Source organism: Asparagus officinalis, chromosome 4, assembly GCF_001876935.1.
Source record: "Asparagus officinalis chromosome 4, Aspof.V1, whole genome shotgun sequence".
Lineage (NCBI taxonomy): Eukaryota > Viridiplantae > Streptophyta > Magnoliopsida > Asparagales > Asparagaceae > Asparagus > Asparagus officinalis.
This window is the reverse complement of record NC_033797.1, coordinates 26,193,184-26,216,844: the sequence shown is the minus strand read 5'-3', so window position 1 is coordinate 26,216,844 and position 23,661 is coordinate 26,193,184. Positions and strand designations below refer to the sequence as shown.

At 42.0% G+C, this 23,661-nt stretch overlaps 1 protein-coding gene across 2 annotated transcripts; it reads left to right on the top strand.

Moving 5' to 3' along the window:
* LOC109837017 (tRNA-dihydrouridine(20) synthase [NAD(P)+]-like) lies at positions 2,021-9,588 on the top strand. Of its 2 annotated transcripts, none has more exons than XM_020405095.1 (9): positions 2,021-2,230; positions 2,327-2,571; positions 3,852-3,960; positions 4,054-4,190; positions 5,563-5,699; positions 6,828-6,934; positions 7,137-7,264; positions 8,036-8,095; positions 9,136-9,588. In XM_020405095.1, the coding sequence occupies exons 1-9, from the start codon at positions 2,186-2,188 to the stop codon at positions 9,230-9,232; spliced, it is 1,065 nt and encodes a 354-aa protein (XP_020260684.1). In that variant the 5' UTR covers positions 2,021-2,185; the 3' UTR covers positions 9,233-9,588. The 2 variants fall into 2 exon arrangements, with proteins under 2 accessions (XP_020260684.1, XP_020260685.1); XM_020405096.1 differs by having other exon boundaries at positions 2,023-2,230; positions 7,978-8,095; positions 9,136-9,206.

Genomic DNA, 23,661 nt, shown 5'->3' with positions numbered 1-23,661 from the left:
TGTATACTCTCTCTTATATATATATTTATATTCTCTCTCTCTTAGTATATAAGTATACTTATATATACACATATATAAACATAAACTTATATGTACATATATAAGTATATTTATATAATAGTATAAATACATATAAGAGTATAAATATATATTTATATATCTATACATATATATAAACATAAACTTATATGTACATATAATATAATTATATTTATATAAGAGTATAAATATATATATACTATTATATAAATATAATTTTTATGTCTTATTGTTTTTTAAAATTTTTAAAAAAATAAAAAAATAAAAAAACAAAAAAATCCGGGCCGGCCCGGTGTCCGGCCCGGTCGGGGCCGGGCCCGGCCCGGACCACCCGGGCCCGGGTCCGGGCTTGGGTTTTGCCCGGCCCGGGCCTGGTTTTCCGGCCCGGGCCGGGCCGGGCCGGCCCGGATGGACAGCCCTACATGCATACAATATGTATAAATAATAAAAATTCTAATTATAAAGTATTTTGGGTATGAAAAATAATGCTCTGGTTTTTAGGGTCTTCTCTAAAATTTTATTTCTATCCTTTGTTCTTAAACAAAATTTAGACTTAGTTGTAAACTTTTCTATCCTGAAGGGTTGGAAGTTAATGTATCCAAAAACTAATTTTTCTTAGGCATTTTAATTTGGACTAAAAATTAATTTCTGGAAACTTCGGTGTTAAATGGAAATTTACTATTCTGCATGCATTTTAGTTTGAACTAGAAATTAAACTCTAGAAACTATGGGGGTTAAATTGAAATTTCCTATTTCTTCTCCAATTTTCATATCCATTCTCTGTTTCCTCGATGCCTCAGAACCCCTTTGATTAGGGTTAGGCTCTACGACAAGATTAGCCATTGTTGGCAAAGATCTAGGTCAAAGATGGTAGGAGATCGTTCGACAACACCGGAGATGACGACGACAGCTAGAAAGGTGTGATTTTTTTTTTGTATGCAACATAAACCATCAAAGAATAAAACTAACCTGTTAGAAGCTCTGTTTTTCCTCATTCTCTTCCGCCTCGTTTGGTACGCAAGAATGGACTTAAATGAGAATAGAATGGAAGAATGAACGGAATGGAATGTACGTGGGAATGAAATGCCCATTCTCATTCTCTTGTTTGGGTGTTTTTGTAGAATGAAGCTTGAATGAAAATCTCATTCTGATTCTCATGTTTGGTATCATTAGTTCACAAGTGAGAATAAAATCTTATTCTCTAGTAATGCCCTTACAACAACATAGATTTTTAAAAAGATAAAAATAAACATTAATGAGAATAACTAAACAATTTTATTTTTAAAAATAAACTTCATAAAAATAGGCAATATTTCGTGTTTCTATCCTAGAATCTATTTTCCTATATATGCAAGCCTAAGGAAAAATATTTTAGTCAATTGTTCATACATATCCATGTTATTAATCTAGTTATGTCGCTCAATGAGACAAGATTTTTAGATTTTTTTTTGTTATCAATGGGGGTGTAATTAGAAATTACGTAACTAATTTGATTCTCACTTGAATGAGAATGCATATTCCTCATCAATTCACTTGGAATGCTCATTCCCACAAAAAATGGGAATGATTGTGGGAATGATCATTCTCTGTATGGGCATTCCAACTTCTAAAAAATGGTTATGTTTGGTATGGGGAATGAGAAGTGGGAATGATCATTCCATTCCACCTCATTCCCGCGACCAAACGATGCATTCCTTTCTCTAGTTCTCAAGCTTCTACTTTTTCATTATTATTATTATTATTATTATTATTTAATTTCCATGGCTTTTGGATTTCTAAACTCCCATATTGATTATACTTATTACAACACTCAATAACTTCATTTACTACCTAAAGTTATGTAACTCTTCATTTTCTAAAAAAAACGGTACTCTACAGATTTGGGCTCTAAATTAAAAATACAAAGATTTGAGGGTGTAGAAGAAACTTAAAAAAGAATTTTCGATTTAATTGGACGAAAACCAAACAAAAAAATAAAAATAAATAAATGTGAAAAAGATTAGGGCTAAATCTCATCCCTAGATTCGGGTGGCGCAGGTCTTCACCTCGAAGATTCTCACGGCACGCATAAGCAGCAGCAGTAGGCTTCGTAAAAAGCGCCGCCTCTCTCCGGCGAACTCGCTCGCCGTGGAGAGTCGATCTCATAATGGATTACAGAAACAAGCACATCCTCGCCCCAATGGTCCGAGTGGTCAGTTCAATTCCTCTCTTTCCGTCGAAATTTATCTTCAAATTTGTTAATTTTTGTTAAACTCCTTTTGGTTTTGATCTGTTTTTTTTCATTTAGGGCACTCTCCCGCTTCGATTACTGGCCGCAGAGTACGGCGCTGATATAACTTACGGCGAGGAGATCATCGATCACAAGATGATCAAGTGCGAGCGCCGCGCCAATGAAACCCTAGGCAGCGTCGATTTCGTCGAGAGGGGGACCGGCAGCGTCGTATTCAGGACTTGCGATGAGGAGAAGGACCGGGTGGTGTTTCAGATGGGTACTTCTGATGCTGTTCGAGCTCTCGCGGCTGCTCAACTCGTGTGAGTGATTAAAATTTCACCCTTTTAGGGTTTTCAAGTGTTTTTTAATCTTTTAAATTGTATTGTAAATGCTGCAGGGTCCAAAATTGATGATCTTTTTAATATAAACAAGTCTATTTCAGCTTAAACTCGGGAAAGTTGGCTTCAGATCGTAGACAAAGTAGTATCTTGACCAAATTGATGACACATTGGAAAATAAAATTCATGTGGAAGTACTATATCTGAGATTTAATTAACATGACGTAGCTGGCTTTACCATACATATGTTGGTACTATATACTGTATAGTTCTAAACCTGCGGAAAAGTGAAAATAACTGGAAAATTTAAGAATACATTTTAGCTTAGAATTATCAGCAGTCTTAAATTAAATGTATGGTGATCGCCTAGTAAAATCTTGATCCTAGATATTGGCTTTACTATGCTGAATCAGTTTTACCTTCAACTCTATCGATTACCACATCCTCCACTGTACTGGTTTTGTCCAGGAGTTCTTCTTTATGTGCGCACACTTGTGTGCAACTGTAGATGGGTGTTTTTTGGTGGGGATGGGGACATTATGTGCTGATGTGTTCCATAAAGATGTGAAAAAAGTTAATTCTGAGATTTGGGGTCTAATCTAAGCCTGTTCCTGTCTAGGTTTTTGTACGGATATAAAAGGTATAATAGATTAATCAATGAATTGGTAGATCTTAAGTTAATGTGAATGTCAGTAGCTTAGGTTTGCCCAGGAAAAAGAAAGAAAAGACAAGTATTTACATGTAAATGGTTCATCTACCAGCATAAGAGAAGTCTTTGTCAACGTGAGACAAATTGGTGCCTTTGGATGGAGTACATTGTATCAAGATTGCTCCCCGAGGATGAATGGGGGAAAGTATTAGATTAATAGATTGAATATTTTTGAGAAGGCAAAATTTATTACGATAACCGGTGCTTTTTTGTTCATTCACATGAAAATAAATGTGCAGAAAGTAAGCATTGATAGAAGATAAGTACTCCTATATGCCTCAACATGATTATGGAATCGTTGTTAGAAGATTTGTCAACAATAAAAGGTGTTTAGCCGATTAAATCTTCAATGATAGAATCAATTGTATGTACATGTAATCATTGAATATCATTTTCCAAATCAGGCTATTTTAGCGATGCTTCTTTAATTTTTTCAATGGATGATTCCATAATTTTCTAGTCTGTTCATTAACCTTCAATTATATCATCTGAACTTACTCTTTTCTGAATATCAATTATCATATTCTCTACTCATATGGCCCTCCTGTTCCAGTTGCAAAGATGTCGCGGCCATAGATATCAACATGGGCTGTCCAAGAGCATTCTCTCTTAGTGGAGGAATGGGTGCTGCTTTACTCTCTAAACCAGAACTTATTCATGATGTACTCCTTATGTTACCTGAAAACTGTTGTAGCTAGAAAATGCATGAAGTGCTTTATCCTATTTGCTCACTGACATATCTTTTCTTTGCCTAGATTTTGACGACATTAAAGAGGAACTTGAACACACCAGTAACATGTAAAATTCGACTTCTCAAATCATCACGTGATACAGTAGAACTTGCACAACAAATTGAAAGGACTGGAGTCTCTGCTCTAGCTGTTCATGGAAGGTATTCACACTCTTAAGACTATTTAATTTCTGAAAAAGGTAATTAGCAGTTCGGCTCAGATTTACCAGACGTTATATATGAGTGCGATGGTAACTTTCTGAGAAACAGGCTTCTCACATCGACACCACAACAAATCTGAAAAAAGGAAATAAATGAAAAGAAGAAAGGAAACACATCTTATACTTAATAGACTATTATTAAATCTCCGTGAAACTTATTGGATACTTGCTCAGGAGTCATGGAAAACTCATGTGAAACACTCATTTCACTCTAGTATCATTTGGTTAAATTTTTTTTAAAAGAGAACTAGAGAAAATTAGTTCCCATTTATGGAAGAGTTTTTTTAAAGAAGATATATACAAGTAAACATTTACATCAATTTGAAATAATTGTTGAATTAAATGTATATATTTATGTTAGGGACATATATAAAAAGGCAAGCATATATTAGTTGTTTCCCCATAAGTCGTAACATCTATAAACACGTACATTTATGCTTACATATATTCTCCTAACAGATATTCTCCTAACAGATATTCTCTTATGACTATATGTATTATCTCTTTATAATTTATATTCACTGTATGTTTTTTTTAGTTAGATGAATGTTACTTTCTGTGCTGTACTATTTTATCTGCATTTGAAAGACTTCTTAACTTTGCTGAAGAATTTTAATGTAATAAACTTACAGTTGATTTTAGTTGACATGCAATTCAGGTATATGCACATGCAGACACATAAGTTCCCATGTTTTTATGGAAGTACATATCCCATGCTTGTGTCACATTACTCACTTATCATGTCCTTTTCTGTCTCCTCCGGCTAACCGTAGTTGAGCTAGATGTTTGTTTAGTCATAATCAACTTTCGTGAAAGGACTAACATAATCTTGAAGAAATCTTGTATCCAAATTCTGGAATGAGCTAGAATGAAGTCTTTGTTGAGTGAAAAGACATGCCAAGTACAACGACAGATTTGAGCCTCAGTAGATTATTTGCTTTGCTATCAAATTTGTATTTTTGCTCAAATTCAGTTCATAATGATTTATTTTTTTGTGAGATAGTGCTATCTCTTTGCATGTCATATGTGAACATATTAAATAGGACTATTCTGAACAGTTCTTCAGAAACCAGTTAAGAAAATCACTAGTTACACTTCTATGACAAGTACATTGACTGTTTCTCAGTCGGAGCATATGCTCCACACTTTAGTGCAGTTTGTAATCACATCTTGATCTTCTAGCCTGCACTTCTTTAGAATTATTTCACTTGATTGTTAGCAGTTCAACTTTTCATTATATTTTAATATAAATGTAGGCTGGTTAAAGATAGGCCAAGGGATCCTGCAAAGTTTATATTTTAATATAAATGTAGGCTGGTTAAAGATAGGCCAAGGGATCCTGCAAAGTGGGGTGAGATTGCTGATGTTGCAGCATCATTATCAATTCCTGTTATAGCTAATGGTGATGTTTTTGATTATGAAGATTTTGAACGCATCAAAGGTGCTACAGGTATGTAGAATGTTTATCAAGCTGTCTATGCATATGTTTTAGTTTTAGTTTTTTTATAAAATAGTTAGGTAGAAAATTGTACTTTCAAGCACAAGGACATCTGACCACACTGCTTATCATCCTAATAACTAACTGAAGGTTTTTCCTAAAATGTTGAACCAATCTGCATCATTGACGATTTAATTAATCAACATGGAAAATCCTCTTTATTTGTCCAGATCCTCGTAGAAAATTCTATGTTTTCCGTTCAAGACCAATTTTCTTTCAAGCTTTCTGAGACTTTTGGGTAGTATATTCTCTTTAAGCTGATTCCAATTATATAGATTCATCTATTTGGTAATCCACTGATGTTGAATATGTCCATTTTAGTTCTACTATTGTGTCGGCCACGTGTTGGAATAGTGTTATTTGTTCCCTTGGAATGTATAATTCTTATCCCTCGGAAAGTACCCATGACTGAGTTCTAATCTAATGAATTACACGATAAAATTCTTATACACAAGTCATTGCAGCCTGGAAGTATATAAGGTTTTGTTGCGAATGAGGCAAAATACTACTATAAGGTCTAAAGTAGAACTTTGATCATTGATGACCAACAAGCTCAATGGACCACTTAAACCTGTGGATTTAATGAACATAACACTAGTGGTGAAGCCTTATTCTGATTCCCAAAGATTGCAATGTTGTGAACTGAGTGAGCCAAGTTGGTTTACTGGTTGTTTGGCAGACCGTGATGCACCAGTTGTGCCAGAAAAGTCAATAACCTGGTAATTCCGTCACTTAGATTACAGGAGTATCGGTAGCTCATTCAGTTTCTGTACACTTTGAGACCATTTCTTAAAAACTTTGTCTCAGGATTCAGGGAAAAACTTGACCATGAGGTGTGTGATTCACAGCTTATAGCCTGATAGTATTTACATATTGAATACTATTTTTTGCAGGGTATAATCTAATGTGTCTCTTCTTACCTGCAATACCATCTACCTGATCTTAGTGAATGTGCTTTTCTTTGGTTGAAGCCCTTATATGCTGAAATGTATTTTCTGGTAGTCATTATTTTGTTGTATTTGATTGATATACAAATGTTTTAGGTGCATCTGGTAATAACATGTTCCCATTTCATCTCAGGTGCCACATCTGTGATGGTGGCTAGAGGTGCACTGTGGAATGCTTCGATTTTCTGTGCAAAAGGCAAGTCATCTTGGTCGGATGTCAAGAGAGAGTATCTGCGAAAGGTGATTAGCTTATACCTTTTGTCTCCTTTCTTTTATTTTGTTTTCTGATAATAGTACTGGTTGTAAAATATCAGCAACAGTTTGGTCATTTCTCTAAGGCATTCTATTGAACAAGTTGGCATATTTGAGAAAATATTTGTTTCTAGTTCCTCTCCTGAGAGGAATCAATGATTTTACTCATTTGGATTTATCTGATTCACAGAGCATTTTGTGGGACAATGATGTTAAAAGCACAAAACACACTTTGAAGGAAATGATTATGCACTATTCGTCGCTTGAACTTGCAGAAGGAAAGGCTGTTATTAAATCTGAGACTGATATGGATTTAGCGTAAGTATAATTCTATTCTTTTGCTTTCCAGAGGAAGATATCCAATCAACATTTGGAAGATTTGCACATAACTTCTGTATTCAGAATGTGACAGTAGCCTTATCAATATAAATATTTTGATTTTTGAATAACCTCATTTGTCACTATCCACATAATTTATCTATCTAATTACGATAAGTTATTAAATTCGTCATTAAAGTTTGGTCAGAGTGTACTATTCTTCATAAACGTAGTTGAAATAGGTTAAGACTATCCCATCAGAGAAAGGTTTATTGTGGAATACCATTTGCCACTTAGTATTTTCGCTAGAGATGGATATTGTTACGAATGTGGCTACAAATTTGAGTTCAACGACCAGCTCTGTAATTTGAAATTATCAGACAGCAAGCAACCGTAGAAGGACATGCAGGTGTTTGTTGAATCAAACTAGTGACCGCTATTTGAAACTTTAGGAGTTGGAAATTGAGCAAATACTAATAAAAGAATCTAACATTTTAAATATCAATTTACACGTAAGTACACTAATGCAATTCTACTGCCTTATTTTTGAAAATTTCAACTGTATTACAATTCTTGCGAATTGTTTTCTTATTTGCACCAAATTACAGTAATTTAGTTCTTCTACTCCCTGTTGCAACAATGAGTTTGATTATTTGAATATTGCTGAGTATTACTGGATCTCTAATTATCACGTCTTATTCCTTGTTATTTAGGAAATTGTATGGCGAAGAGGAGTATTATCATTTAGTTAATATCAATCGTCCTTAACAGGATCTTCCTTCTGCTTCAGTCAACTATAATTCATTGGACTTCTGCCAAATGGCATCTCAGGTAAAATTAATTTTCTTTGTTGTCATCAGAAGAAAATAATGACTAGCATCATATCCTTAGCCATTCTAAAATATTGCATTACTAGCAATTCAAACATTACCATCAGTTATATTTCTATTAATCTTTTTAATCAGCATAGTGGCACAAGGGGGCATGATAAGAAAGGCTTTCAATTTGAGCAATGTCACATGATCTTATACTTGAAATGATTGTTTTCCCATGCAAATTTATGCTCAAATCCATTGTTCATTAATTTTTTTCCCCTACCCATGCATCTCTGTATGCCTACCGGGTGTGACTTTATTAGCACTTCATGGAGAAGGACTACCTAATGGCTAATACGTCTTGTGGCAGTTAATATTTAGTTATACTTTGGGAAGGTTATATGTGTGTGCATCAGGCACCATACATGTAAAATTCCTAGAAACCCCTTCAAACCGTTTGTACAGTTTCTATGAACCGATTCCCTCCGATACACGACTTGGTTCCTCAAAACTAATTCTTAACGTAGAGCATGTTGGTGGATATAGCAAAGTAGGAAGTTTAGAGAAGATGACAGAAGCTGAACTGGTTAAACCAGTGTTAGGCCCTGACTATTTGCACATTGTCCAACTTTAGCTTTTTCAGTTCTACGTGTTCATGTATAGTTGATAGCATGCACAGATAAGATTGTGCACATGCACATATACTTGTTAACCTCACTTTGACTCAACAGATTTTTCACTACCTGAGTTCACTATATATATCACAATAGTTTTTCCTTCTAAAATATATGTAGTGTAGACTGTAGGTGACGAAAATATCTAGTGACCAGTTGTTGGATTCTCAAGCTTCTAGTCCCAACTCTTTAGCAGCTAAAGACTATAAAGGTTGCCAACCAAACTTTAGCGCCTGCAATGCCAACTAACTTCCACAAAAAAAAAAAAAAAAACTCTTATTGTTAACTGCAGTAATTATGCCTTCTGTTGAAAAATATCTTTGATTTCTAAGCGATATTCCACCTGTGCCATTGAAGTATCACCGGTTAAAAATCACTGCAGGATGTTACGTGGGGACTGTGGAGATATGAGATACCATCATTTTTGCAGGGTAAAATTATGCCCTCTCACTGATGTGAAATTGGTGACATGTCTCTGACGGTACCATGCTAATTCCAGGGGATGGTATGAGATCTAGTTGATTATCCATCTTTCACTAATTTGGCAAGTAGAGAGTGTCAATTTATGATTTTTTAGTAAGAAGGAAGATTGAAATTCTTCCTTAAACAGGACGGATCAGATCAATTGTAATTCAGTATAATTCATGTTATTTAACTTGCTTAAGTGTCAATTTATGATTTTTTAGTAAGAAGAAAGATTGAAATTCTTCCTTAAACAGGACGGATCAGATCAATTGTAATTCAGTATAATTCATGTTATTTAACTTGCTTGAAGATGAAATTATTTTCAGTTTGTACCACGTAACATTAAGTGCTTTGAGAATTTTTTTACGAAGTTTGACTTGTACTAATGGTGCATTCCAAGGCACTGAACAGTGAAAAGATTTATAGACCTGCAAGTTTTTGTTCAAATGTTCTCTGGTTATAATTACCACTTATCTTTTTAAAAAATTGTTCAGAACTTGATATGAATGCTATGGGTCGTGTTTATTTGTGATCTGATATGTCTCCTGGGATCAATAATCCGACGGATTAAATTATTAACCCGTTAAATAAGTTTTATTTTAGCCCTTATGATCAGTTTTAGTGTTTGGGAATAATAATGATTTTGATTATTATTTTTTATAATTAGAAGGGTTAACTCTTATTCCATCTAAATAGGAGTATTAGTAAACCCCTCATTTTGAAGGGTTAGTTCATTTTAACCCCTCTAGAGGGGTTAACCTAACCCTTCTATATTTTTTATGTTTGGTAAATTATGGAGGGTTAACTCACTTTAACCCTTATATAGATTTGTTGTGTTTGGCAGGTTAAGAAGGGGTTAAGTCTCCTTAACTTCTCACTTAACCCTTTGCCAAACGGTACCTTGTAGAACAATTTTATTTCGGGGGACAAACTACTTATCTACAAACTAGTTATCTAAGCATGACCAGAGGTATGAGATACCATATGATTGGTGATGGTTTTTGTCATCAGCAAGTGAGACTTAACAGCATTGCTGATGCCAGTGCTATCAAGCGATTATGATTTTGTTTATTAGATTCGTGGAAATCCTTATATATAAAGTCCTGCATCAGCATTCAGCATGCAAAAATGTCATAACATGTGTGCGTGCGTTGAACGTTGGCGTCTGCTGTCTTAATTATGGAAGCAAGTGATTATAATTGGAAATTTTGGTAACTGCGTCCAGGCCTCTTACAATAGGATTGGTATCCTCTACTCATCAATAACCTTACAATAACTGTGGGACCATCTTAAAATAACTGTGGGATCCTCTACTCATCAATAACCTTACAATAATTGGAAATTTTGGTAACTGTGGGATCATCTTTTATTTTGTGTTTATTCACAAAATGAAAGGTGGAGATGCATTAGCAAATATTAGGAGCTACTATTGATGAGTAGAGGATCACAGTCCCTTACAATAATCCCCGCGTAATTCGTATCTATTGCTCGCACGTTCCCACGGTCACGGGACGCGTTGATAAATTTCAACCCGAGTTGACGTATGTCGGCACTCTGACCAATAATTTAAAGTTGTGGATAGACCCTAAATAGTACTAATACCGGTGTTTAAAAAGACTGACAGTGACGGTTTTGTAAATAAAATTTTTCTGTAGATTTCTATAAATTGTGTTTGGTTCAAAAAATTTTATAGAAAAGTTTTCCATAAAATAGGGAAAAGTACCATATTTTATAGAAATCAACTTTCACTCAAAATAAGCTGAAATCACCCAGAAATATGACAACCCAAATATAAAAATAATAAAACTTCACCCGTACCCTACTCCCACCCAGATCTATTTCCTCGTGGGCGATTGAGGGCAGCCGCTCATTCCCGGCCCCAAAACTAGTTTCCCACCGCGCCTTTTCCTCTTCCTCCAGCTCTCGTTTTACCTATTGATGCCATTCCAGCTCTCGTCCTCACCTATTGACGCTATTCTTAAGTGCCAACGAGCTCGAACTTCGTCGGTTTGGTTGATTTTGTAGCTGATTTGGGTATTTTAGAACAAATCTCTGTTCTTGTGGTTGATTTTCCGAATTATCGAGGTAATAAAAAAAACCCTAAACCCTTTCGATTTTGCGGTTGATTTTCCGAGCTATTGAGCTATTCGAATTAACTTGATTTCTTTGAACTTCGTCGGTTTTGGTTGCTTTGTTTGAACTTCATCAATTTGGGTTGTGTTGATGTTAATGTTGGCCTTCTTGTTTTGATGATGTTTAAGAAACAATTTACTCCTAATATTGTTTGTCTAGTGTTTGTGTTTTTGTATTTATTCTAGGCAAACAACGAGTTGGAGGTTGGATGGATTGCGCCATAACGATCATATCAAATGGAGGTTGGTGGAATAGTGGTACATACATGGTTTTGAGTTTTCAAGTTTTAATATAAAACAATTGAATATAATTAGAAAACATATTTTTTGTTTCATACTTATATGCATATATATGATTTCATCAATATTAATTTTATTTAGTTTAATGAAATCATGTTTTAGTGCATTATATGTGTATTTTGATAAAATACTATATTCATTGTTTATAGACTTCATAACAATAGTTTACATCTTTCTTCAAGTCTATAAAATCATTTTATAATATTTCAAAACATGGTTAAGCTAAAATGTCAAAACTCATATGTTCACATTTTCATGTTTTGGACTTGTAGGCGTATAAAACTGCTTATAGGTCCCTTGACACAGCTCGGCGCGATGATTCGACAAATCGACGAACGTTCAAGCAACGAAACGAACTAAAGAGGCTACAAAGCTAACGAACTGCATGTGAACAACGTTAGTGGTTCGGGGAGTCGACGGGTCTTCCAACAAAGTGGATTTGAACTCAAACACCGACTGAGTTTACTGCCAAATCCGGAATCAAGTCAACAAATCAACAAAACAACCGAACAACGGACAAAACAACCGGAAACAACGGAAAACGACAAAACCAGCGCACCTGGGGGAACTCGGCCCGAACCGAACCACCCTAAGGTGGCTCGGCCCAAGCCGAGCCACCCTAGGGTGGCTCGGTGGCCGAGCCACCCCAGGGTGGCTCGGCTCAGGCGAGCACCCTAGGGGGGCTCGGCCAAGGCCGAGCCACCTCAGGGTGGCTCGGCCAAGCGGAGCCACCCTGAGTGGCTCGGCCAAAGCCGAGCCACCCAGGGGGCTCGGCCAAGGCCGAGCCACCCTGAGGTGGCTCGGCCAAGGCCGAGCCACCTCAGGGTGGCTCGGCATGAGCCGAGCCACCCTCAGGTGGCCCGACTCCCCCCCCTCTCTCTCTTGTGCACAAAGGCACAGTTCAGAGAGGCTATAAATAGGGGGGGTGGTTGTTCATTTGAGGGACTTCTTCTGAAACTTTTGAGAGAGCCGAAACTCTGCCGGATTGTCACCTCAACTCGGAGATCTGAAGGCTTGAAGACTTGGAGACCCGGATTTGATTCTTAGCGAGCACCCGCACCGAAAAAGGCAGGAGTTCGAGAGAGTCTAATCCTCAGATCTACGTCGTTACACTCCGGATCTAAGCTTGGTTCTTAGATCCCGAGATTCGAGCGGTCGTTTCCTTGGTGAAACGATCCCTCCCGGCTATTATCTCCTTGGTGGGATAATACCCGTAATACGTCGTAGATCTGCTTGGATCCAGATCACGCGGTGGTCCACGGTAAGCAACCCCGGCGCAGGCAAACAACCCACAGAAGCAAGAGACCGGATAACAGGATCTTGTGATTTGTTCGGTAAAAGAGAGAAGTTGTAATTTTGATTTCTTTGTTTTATTTTGATTTTCATTGTAAGCCGGATCTTATAAAAAGACCGGATCTCTTTGTAACGCATAAAGTTGTTAACTGAGTGCAATGACATCGATAATGAAGAAAACACCAACTTTTCCCGCGAACAATCTGGCGACCACAGTGGGAGCCACCGATCTCACTGCTGAGATCGGAGCGTCGCAGCCGCGGATCTCGATCCCGGTCGTGGAGGAGGTCGAGTATGAGTTCGACCAACAGAAGTACGAGGAGTACGTGTCCTCGTCTGGATCTACCTCCTCCCCCAAGTCCAAGAAGTTTCAGAAGTTCTCCTCCAGGAGAAAAGTCCGTTGGTGCGAAGAAGTTGAAGCCACCAACGACGACCTCACCCCATTCGACGCCGAAGTTGCGTCAGGTGAAGTCCTACCGGCCTCGAAGCAGGTCAAATCCGCCGTCGAAGGCGTGGTGATTCTCTCTAAGAGAGCTCGCCAGAGGCAGCGCCAACGCCTCGCGAAGCAGTTCGCCAAGGCCATGGAGTCTGTTGACGGGGTCCGTTACCATGCGGATCTGAAGAACAAACGAGGCAAACAGCCTCAACAGCAAATGAAGGATGGTTCCTCCAAGCCATCAACAATGGAGTGGGTTCGTGTCAAACGGGACCGCTCGACACTGGAGGAACGTATCCGCAAGCGCCGCGCATTATCTGCGCAAGCGCGGGCTAAAGCTGAAGAAGCCCGTCGCAAGCTACAGCGTGAGGTGGCCGAGAAGCAGCCATCGACTCGCAAGGTTTGGAAGCCGAAGTCTGGAGTGGTTCAGACTAAGGAGCAAAACCCGCAACCGCCAAAGGTTCAACACCCGGCAAATCAATCCAAACGGCCGGTGATTTCTGCAACTGCTCCGGGAAATCCTGCAGGACCATCCCAGGAGAGAAAGTCAGTTTTGGAGCGCCTCGGTCCTATTCCCAAAGAACGAGGTAAAGCTCCAGTCCAAGAACGCTTGGGACCAATGAAGAAGTCCCAAACAATATCACATGCTGGAGGTCGCCGCAACCCGCAGCACTTGGAGAAAATTGCGGCGCCCAAGCGCACAACTTTGCGCATAGAAGTACAGGAGCCTGCTGGAGATTCACGCTCACAAAGGCGCGTTTCAAGGCGTGCGACTCTGGACGGTCCGAAGAAGATAAACCATCCTCAGAAGGAAATGTTGTCGTCTGATGACGACGACGTTATACCTGGGAGAATGTGCCAACACACGATGGGTTGCTCCAACCGTCAAACGGACGAGCTGTACTATCGTGCAGGGGGTACGAATAAAACCAGAAAGAGGAGCCCTCAAAGATTAGAAGCGCAATGTCCTTGCTCGAAGCTTATTCGGGCAGTACTCTCAGAATGCAACTGTGTCAAGACAGTCCCTGACAGGGTTTCAGTATTCGAGAGACTTAGTGTCGAAACGCCAAAACCAAGGCATAGGCGTTTCCAACGAAGAAGAATAGCGGTCAAAGACGGTGAACATCCGAGAGTCACCGCCAACATGACCAACAGAGGGACGTCGATACGAGATGATCTCGAAACAATACTGAAAGCATCCCGACCTAGAACCCGTCTGCAGTCCGGAGCCATTGAACGAGCAACCTATGGTAGGGTTCGGACAAGACACCCTTCAGAAGATGAAGAATCCGATGCCGGTTCCGCGGTGGCGTCAGATAATACTGTATCCAGTGAGGGACAACCCCGCGAGGCCCTGATGATAAGCGCGGAACAGATGGCCAAGATGCTTGAAGACGCTTTGGCTAAACAGAAAGAAAGTTTCAAATTTGAAATGGATATGGCCATGCAGCGGATGAGAGAAATGCATGACCAACAGATCCAAGCATTGGCGAACCAACAAGGCGAGCAGAATCATCGTAACCCGATTAATCTGGAAGATGAGGATGCGAATGCTCGTAATACCAATGATCCTCCCGTCAACGCAGGGGGTGGTAATGAGAATGCTGGCGAAGAAACCAGCGAAAACCTGAAGATCAAAAATCTCGAGAGCAAAATCAATACGTTGATTTCCGCTCAAGAGACAAAAAAGACGGGCATTCCTTGTCCATACCCAAGGGAGTGGGAATCAATCCCATATCCGGCGAAGTTCAGTCTAATTAACTTCACGCCGTTTAATGGGATGGGTTCCCCTACTCAGCATTTGATATATTTCAAATCGCACTTGGGAGTCATCTCTGGTAATGAACCTCTGATGGTGCGGTCATTCGTTGGCACTCTTCGCGGAGCCGCCTTCGATTGGTATCGTCGCCTCAAGCCAGGGAGCATAAATAGCTGGGACGACATGGAGTCAAAGTTCCTCGCAAACTTCTTCGATGACGACACCGAAGTTTCTATTGGGTCATTGCTCGATGAGAAGCAGAAAGACGGGGAGTTGGTCGACACCTTCGTCAAGAGGTTCCGCAACAAGGCGATGAATTGCCGGGACCCGATCACCGAGGAGTTTATACTCCAGACCTGCCACAACAACCTCTCGCTGGACGTGTTGGAAGCAATGGGCACGGCACCATCCAAGACGTGGAAGGATTTGAAAGTCCGAGGGGAGCAAGCTGAGCGTTTCATCAAAAGGAAGAAGGCGGAGAGAGGTCAACCGGCAACAAATCTTCCGAAGCAGAACTTTAACCAAAGAGGAAAAGGTAAAGCTCAGTTTAATGCTGTTGATGCTAACCAAACCTTTCAGTTGCAACCTCAGCAACAGCAGCAGCAACGGGCACCGCAACAGCCACAGCAGCAACGAGCGCCACAGCAATCCCAACCTCATTGGCAGCAGCGGTCCCAGAAGCAAAAGTCTTTGGAGCCAAGGTTTCCAAAGACATACTCCTTCAAAGACGACGAGGTGCCCGGCATTTTCAAATATTTGTTGGAGAACAACAAAATCCAGCTGCCAGCAATCGTGGATCAGGAGGGAGCAAACAAGGTGACGGACCCAAAGTACTGCGCGTATCACAGAGCGGTCCATCACCCTACGAGGTCGTGTTACCACCTCAAGGACAAGATCCAGGCACTCATTGACGTGGGCGTCATAACCCCGAAGCCTGCCAAGAACGTGGGAGCGAACGCCGTATCAATCAGTTTCGGATCGGTACCTACGACTTGGTTCGAGCCAAAGCACATCACCAAAGTCGGGATGAAGACGGTGAACGACGACCCGCATGGACAGCGCCAGAAAGGACTTATGCCGCACACAGCTTCAAACGGTGAAATCCTATGGGTTCACCCCGACCTAATTGAAGATGAACAATGGGCCGGATCGTCATCAAAGAAGAAATCCAAAGGGAAAGGAAAGTCTTGCTGTGGAGTCTCTGCTATCCCGGGAGAAGATGACGAAAGAATCTCCACCTTCCTGCTCTCTGAATCACTACAATTATCCGCCACCTAGTGAGCAGGGGGTGAACAAGCGGGGACCAGCCAAAACCCTCACGGAGATGGGAGTGATTACAAGCCCCACACTGGGTAAAGAAGCTCTACGACAGCCGGTGAATAAACCAAAAGAGAAGAATCCCCAAGAGGTACAGAATCCGAAGCAGTCTCGTTTCAGTCGTCCAATTGGAAGAGACAAACCGGAAAGCTCGAGGACTCCGCATAGCTTCGACATTATGGCGCAATTAGCCAACATTCCTGCACGACGAAGGCATTGCTTATGAACTGTGGACCGTTGTCATGAATGATCCTTCTTGGCACGCCGTGTCGGTAAATGACATGATGCTTGATGAAATTGATGACGTTGTTCGTCTTCACTTCTCTAAGCGGAATCGCTTCAGCCCACTTTGAGAAATAATCTGTGATCGCGAGGATGAACCGATCACCTTTGACTGAAGGGGGAAAAATAGGACCGACTATGTCCATGCCCCAAGTCTCGAACGGCCAAGACGTGGTTGACGTGTGCAACTGCTCTGGCGGTTGATGCATATAATTCGCATGTATCTGGCAAGCGTGGCATTCTCGTGCGTATTCGATTGCGTCACGAACCATCGTTGGCCAGAAATATCCCATCCTCCTGATGCGATCATACAGTTTAGGACCGGGCTGATGCGCACCACATTCTCCTTCGTGTGCTTCCTTAAGAACTTCCTTTGCTTCTCTGTTCGAAAGGCATCGGAGCAAAAGACCGTCGTACCCTCTACGGTATAACGTATGGGTCTCGGTATTATAGAAGAATCTTGGAGCTCTTCGGCGGATTGATTCCTTTTCTTTTACATCCTCTGGCAAGATACCATATTGGACGTAGTCGATGATAGGAAAACGCCAATCTCGGGACTCAGACCCAATTTGAGTTGAATTCACCTCTTTGGCGTTCACGTTTCTATCCTCTTCTTCTTCAATCTCCGTACTGTATATGGGTACGCAGAGTTGATGCGTCCGTACTGTGACTAACAGCTCAGCTTCGGGAGGCTGTGCCAGTGATACTGCTAGTGCCGCCAGTGCGTCTGCATAAGCGTTCTGGAGACGAGGGATGTATTCAATAAAGAATTCTTCGAAAGATTCTGCCATTTTGATGGCTTCCTGGTGGTACGGGATCAGGTCTTGATTCCTGACTTCATACTCACCGCGAACTTGGTTGACTATCAATTGCGAATCTCCAAAAGCTTCGAGATATTCGACCCCCAGCTCTTTGGCGAAACTGAGTCCAATGAGAAGCGCGTTGTATTCGGCAACATTATTGGAGCACGGACTAGTCAACGAATAAGCCCGAGGCATCACGTGCTTTCCAGGGGAGATTAAGACGACTCCAACTCCAGAGGAAACTGTAGGACATCCCGGGGTTATTACTCTATTAACTGCCCTTGAGGCACCATCGAAGTATAATTGCCATACTTGTTGGTGTGATGTGGTGTTAACCTCGTGGGTTTCATCCGGCAAGTCATCATATACTTCTGCCGTATCTGTGGTCGGGTTTGCCGCCAAAAGGTCACAAATCGCCTGTCCTTTTATCGACTTCTGCTGCTTGAAGTGCAAATCGTATTGGGACAAGAGAAGGGCCCACTTCGCTAGCCGCCAATTCATAGAGGCCGGTTGCGTCATAAACACCCGTACTGGATTAACGTTGGAGATAACGTAGATCGTCTGTCCCACCAGGTAATGCCGCATCTTTTGCATCGCAAATACCAATGCAAGGCATTCTTTCTCAATCATCGGATATCGAGACTCAGCGCCTACCAAGGTCCGACTGAGGTAATAAACTGCCTGTTCGTGACCGTTATCATCGTCTTGCGCTAGTAAGGCACTTATCGAGTGGTTCATCGCCTTGAGATAAATCAAGAACGGTTTACCAGATTTCGGTGCAACGAGAACAGGAGGGTTCGCCAGATATGTTTTGATATCTTCGAACGCTTTTTGGCAGGCATCATCCCAGATGAATGATACTCCTTTCTTGTTCAGCTTAGAGAACGGTTGGCACTTCCCAGAAAGATTTGAGATGAAACGCCGGATATAAGCTAAACGCCCTTGCAATCCTCTGAGTTCTCTCAGATTCCTCGGGGGCTGCAATTCATGTATCGCCTTCACCTTATCAGGATCGATATGTATACCCTTAGTGGTGACGACGAACCCAAGAAATTTTCCGCTGGACATTCCAAGAAATGATTTAGTGGGGTTCATCTTCAACTGATGACTCCTCATGAGATCGAACATTGTCTTCAAATCCTTGATGTGATCTTCCTTGTTGCGGCTTTTCACAACCAAATCATCAACGTAGCATTCGACTGTTTTCCTGAGATGTTCTTGGAAAATCTTAGTCATCGCTCGCTGGTATGTGGCACCGGCATTCTTCAGACCGAAAGGCATCACCGTATAGCAGAAGACGCCGAGGGGTGTTCTAAACGCCGTATGCTTCTCATCCTCTGGATGCATCTTGATCTGGTTATATCCCGAAAATCCATCCATGAAGGACATCCTCTCAAATCCACATGTATTGTCGATAATGACATCCGTGATTGGGAGAGGGAAATCGTCTTTCGGACATGCTTCATTCAGGTTCCTGAAGTCGATGCAAATCCTGATTTTGCCATTCTTCTTCATGACGGGAACGATGTTGGCTAACCAGTCTGGATGTTGTTCCTCTCGGATAAATCCTGATTCGATCAACTTCTTAACCTCTGCCTCAATGGCTTCCATAATCTGCGGACGAAACCGTCTTTGCTGTTGCTTGACAGGTTTGGCATCCGGCTTGATATCGAGGCGGTGCATTGCGACATTGGGGTCGAGCCCTGGCATGTCTTCATAATTCCATGCGAAGACGTCGATATATTCCCTGATGAGAGCAATCAATTCCTCCTTCTCATCTGGGGGAAGACTGTCGCTGATGAATATAGGCTTTGGGTTGGCCTCATCACCCATGTTAATCTGGACTATTTTATCTTCAGTGGGTGGTTCTCTTTGCTCGAACCTATCGCCATATTGCATATTCAGATGGTGAACCCACGGGTCTTCCCATGTTGGCATTTGATCGTCGTCTTCCATGGTGGATGGATCGGCTGTAGCCATATTTGACATTAGGGTTTTGAAGACTTCTCCCAGACTTGTATCGGAGTCCCACTCTGAAGCATCGGGAGAGTATCCTTTCTTGGCTTTGTTAGCAATTTGATCGATGATTTGCCAACCACATTCGTCATCTGATGAAACATAACCTAAGCCTCGCCCATATTTATAATAATCCTCAGGTTTACCTTTTGGTACATATACTGCTTTGGCTGGATTACGAGGACCTCGATCGAAGTATAAACCTTCTCCGAGTGTGAAATCGTAGCCCTGCTTTTCCATGAGCTTGCGCGCTTCTGGACTATACTTGGATAGATGTCGACCAGGTTTGTCATCATCTTCGTCTTCACTTAGGAAATGATCTGGTAACGGAGAGCTTTTTCCTTTACCGTAAATCACTTCTTTAGCACCTCTTACTTTGTTCGGGATGACCATGGTTGTTCCGAAAGAATGCTGGAGGTGTTCCTTCGTTACATAGGATGATCGGATCGGCATATACAACTCAGGATTGTCGTACAGCTCTTTTATCACATCATCAAGAGACAAGGAGTACTCTAAATCATCTTTTATTGCAATATCGGCAAGTTGCCAGTTACAATCTGCATCTGACGATTGTTCATCGTCAAGATTGATTACAAAGGGTACAATGTCATTTAAAACAAAACCGCCATTGTAATCGAATCCGGCTTCAGAATCAGCTTCTTCTCCGCTGTCTGTGCCCTGGGCCGATGGTTCAGTATCGGATTCGTTACCATAAAGGAGAGAATCGGTGAAATAATTCTCATACCCCTTGAATGGTTGCTTATCCGCGACCACCGTCCTAACCTCATTGTCAGTGTCGACATACTTCAAACACTGATGGAGAGTAGATGGAATTATCACGTTACTATGGATCCAAGGCCGACCCAATAGTAAGTTGTACGAAGTCTCCGCATCGATCACATAACACGTGACTTCTGTCTTCAGATCTCCCATCTGGCACTTCACCCGGATCTTACCCAAGGGTCTTGACCCACTAGTGTTGAATCCATAAATAACAGTGCCTGTGGACGCCAACTTGCTTACTGGAATGCTGAGGAAATGCATCAATCGAAGCGGCATAATACTCACAGCAGAACCCGGATCCACTTGGATTCGGTTGACTTGGCTGGAGCCAATGTATCCGACGAAATATAACGGCCGATCGTGGTTCGAATTCTTCGTCTGCATATCTTCTTTGGTGAAAGTAATGCAGGGAAGGTTCTTAGTCGCTATGTTGCACTGTTGACTCAGCGGTTCTGGCTGTTCATGCACCGGCTTGACTTGAGTCAGAAATACCTCTGCATTGGCCAAAGCTTCTTGTAGGGCCTCCCTGGTTTCTTTGGATAATCGCAGCAACTCATACAGCGTTATCCGTGCAGGAATGTTGGCTAATTGCGCCATAATGTCGAAGCTATGCGGAGTCTTCGAGCTTTCCGGTTTGTCTCTTCCAATTGGACGACTGAAACGAGACTGCTTCGGATTCTGTACCTCTTGGGGATTCTTCTCTTTTGGTTTATTCACCGGTTGTCGTAGAGCTTCTTTACCCGGTGTGGGACTTGCAATCACTCCCATCTCCGTGAGAGTTTTGGCTGGTCCCCGCTTGTTCACCCCCTGCTCACTAGGTGGCGGATAATTGTAGTGGTATTCATTTCCGCTCCGTGTCGCAAAAGCTTCTTGTTCTTCTTCAGAGAGCAGGAAAGTGGAGATTCTTTCGTCATCTTCCCCTGGGATAGCAGAGACTCCATAACAAGACTTCCCTTTTCCTTTAGACTTCCTCCCGGATGACGAACCGGCCCATTGTTCATCTCCAATCAGATCTGGATGAACCCAAAGGATTTCGCCATTTGGGGTTGTGTGCGGCACAAGTCCCTTTTGGCGCTGTCCGTGCGGATCGTCATTCACCGTCTTCATCCCGACTTTGGTGACGCGTTTTGGCTCGAACCAAGTTGTAGGCACCGACCCAAAACTGATTGACACTGCGTTGGCCCCCACATTCTTGGCTGGTTTCGGGGTTATGACTCCTACGTCGATTAACGCCTGGATCTTGTCCTTGAGGTGGTAGCATGATCTCGTAGGGTGGTGGACCGCTCTGTGGTACGCGCAGTACTTTGGATCCGTCACTTTGCTGGCCCCTTCTTGATCCACGATCGCCGGCAACTGGATCTTGTTGTTCTCCAACAGGTATTTGAAGATGCCGGGAACTTCATCATCCTTGAAGGAGTAGACTTTGGGAAACCTCGGCTCCGAAGACTTTTGTTTCTGAGGCCGTTGTTGCCAATGCGGCTGGGATTGTTGTGGCGCTCGTTGCTGCTGTTGTTGCTGAGGTTGCAATTGAAAAGTTTGGTTAGCATCAACGGCATTAGCATGAGCTTTACCTTTTCCTTTTTGGTTGAAGTTCTGTTTCGGAGGATTTGTTGCCGGTTGGCTTCTCTCTGCCTTCTTTCTCCTGAGGAATCGCTCAGCTTGCTCTCCTCGAACTTTTAGATCCTTCCATGTCTTGGATGGTGCTGTGCCCATTGCTTCCAACACGTCCAGCGAAAGGTTGTTGTGGCATGTCTGGAGGATGAATTCATTGGTGATCGGGTCCCGGCAGTTCATCGCCTTGTTCCGGAACCTTTTGACGAAGGTGTCGACTAACTCCCCGTCTTTCTGCTTCTCATCGAGCAACGATCCGATAGAGATCTCGGTGTCGTCGTCGAAGAAATTTGTAAGGAACTTCGTCTCCATGTCGTCCCAACTGTTTATGCTTCCTGGCTTGAGGCGACGATACCAATCGAAGGCGGCTCCGCGAAGAGTGCCAACGAATGACCGCACCATCAGAGGCTCATTACCAGAGATGACTCCCAAGTGCGATTTGAAGTAAATCAAATGCTGAGTGGGTGAACCCATCCCATTAAACGGCGTGAAGTTAATTAGACTGAACTTCGCCGGATATGGGATTGATTCCCACTCTCTTGGGTATGGACAAGGAATGCCCGTCTTTTTCGTCTCTTGAGCGGAAATCAATGTATTGATTTTGCTCTCGAGGTTTTTAATTTTTAGGCTTTCACCTGTATCTTCACTAGCATTCCCGTTGCCACCACCTGCATTGACGGGAGGATCATTGACATTTGAGCATTCGTATCCTCGTCCTCCTGATGGACTTGGTTGCGACGACTCGGCTCGCCTTGCTGGTTCGCCAATGCTTGGATTTGTTGGTCATGCATTTCTCTCATGTTCTGCATGGTCATCTGCATCTCGAACCTGAAAGTTTCCTGCTGTTTAGCCAAAGCGTCTTCAATCATCTTGGCAATTTGCTCCGCACCTATCATCAGTGAATCACGGGGTTCCCCCTCACTGGACACTGTATTATCTGATGCGATTGCGGAGCAGGTATCCGACTCTTCACCTTCTGAAGGTACTCTTGGCCGAACCCTACCATAGGTTCCTCGTGCGATACCCTACCATAAGTTCCTCGTGCGATTGCTCCAGACTGCAGACGGGTTAGACGCCGGGATGCTTTCAGAATCGACTCGAAATCATCCCGTGCCGATGTCTCCTTGCTGGTCATATTGGTGGTGACCCTCGGAAATTCTCCGTCTTCAACCATCCTTCTTCTTCGTTGGGAACGCCTAGGCCTTGGTTTTGGCGTCTCTGCACTAAGTCTCTCGAAAACTGAAACTCTTTCGGGGACTGCCTTAATGCAGTTGCATTCAGACAACACCGCCCGAATGAGTTTGGAACAGGGGCATTAAGTTTTCTGTTCTCTGGGACTCCTCTTCCTGGTTCTATTCGTACCCCCAGCACGATAGTACAACTCGTCATTTTGACAGTCGGAGTAACCTATCGTGTGCGGGCACGACTTCTCAGGTATAACACTATCACTATCAGATGATAATGTTTCCATCTGAGGTTGACTTGCCTTCTTTGGCTCTCAAGAGTCACGTGCCTCGAAACGCGCCTTTGTGGGCGCGAATTCTCGACGGGCTCCTGAACTTCAATGCGCAAAGTAGTGCGCTTGGTTGCCCTGATTTCCTCGTCATATTGAGGGTTGTGGTGACCCCCATCATGTTGATTTGTTCGGGGCTTTCTTAGTGGGCCCAAATGTCCTTGGATTGGAATTTTGCTTCGCTCCTCGGGAAGTGGA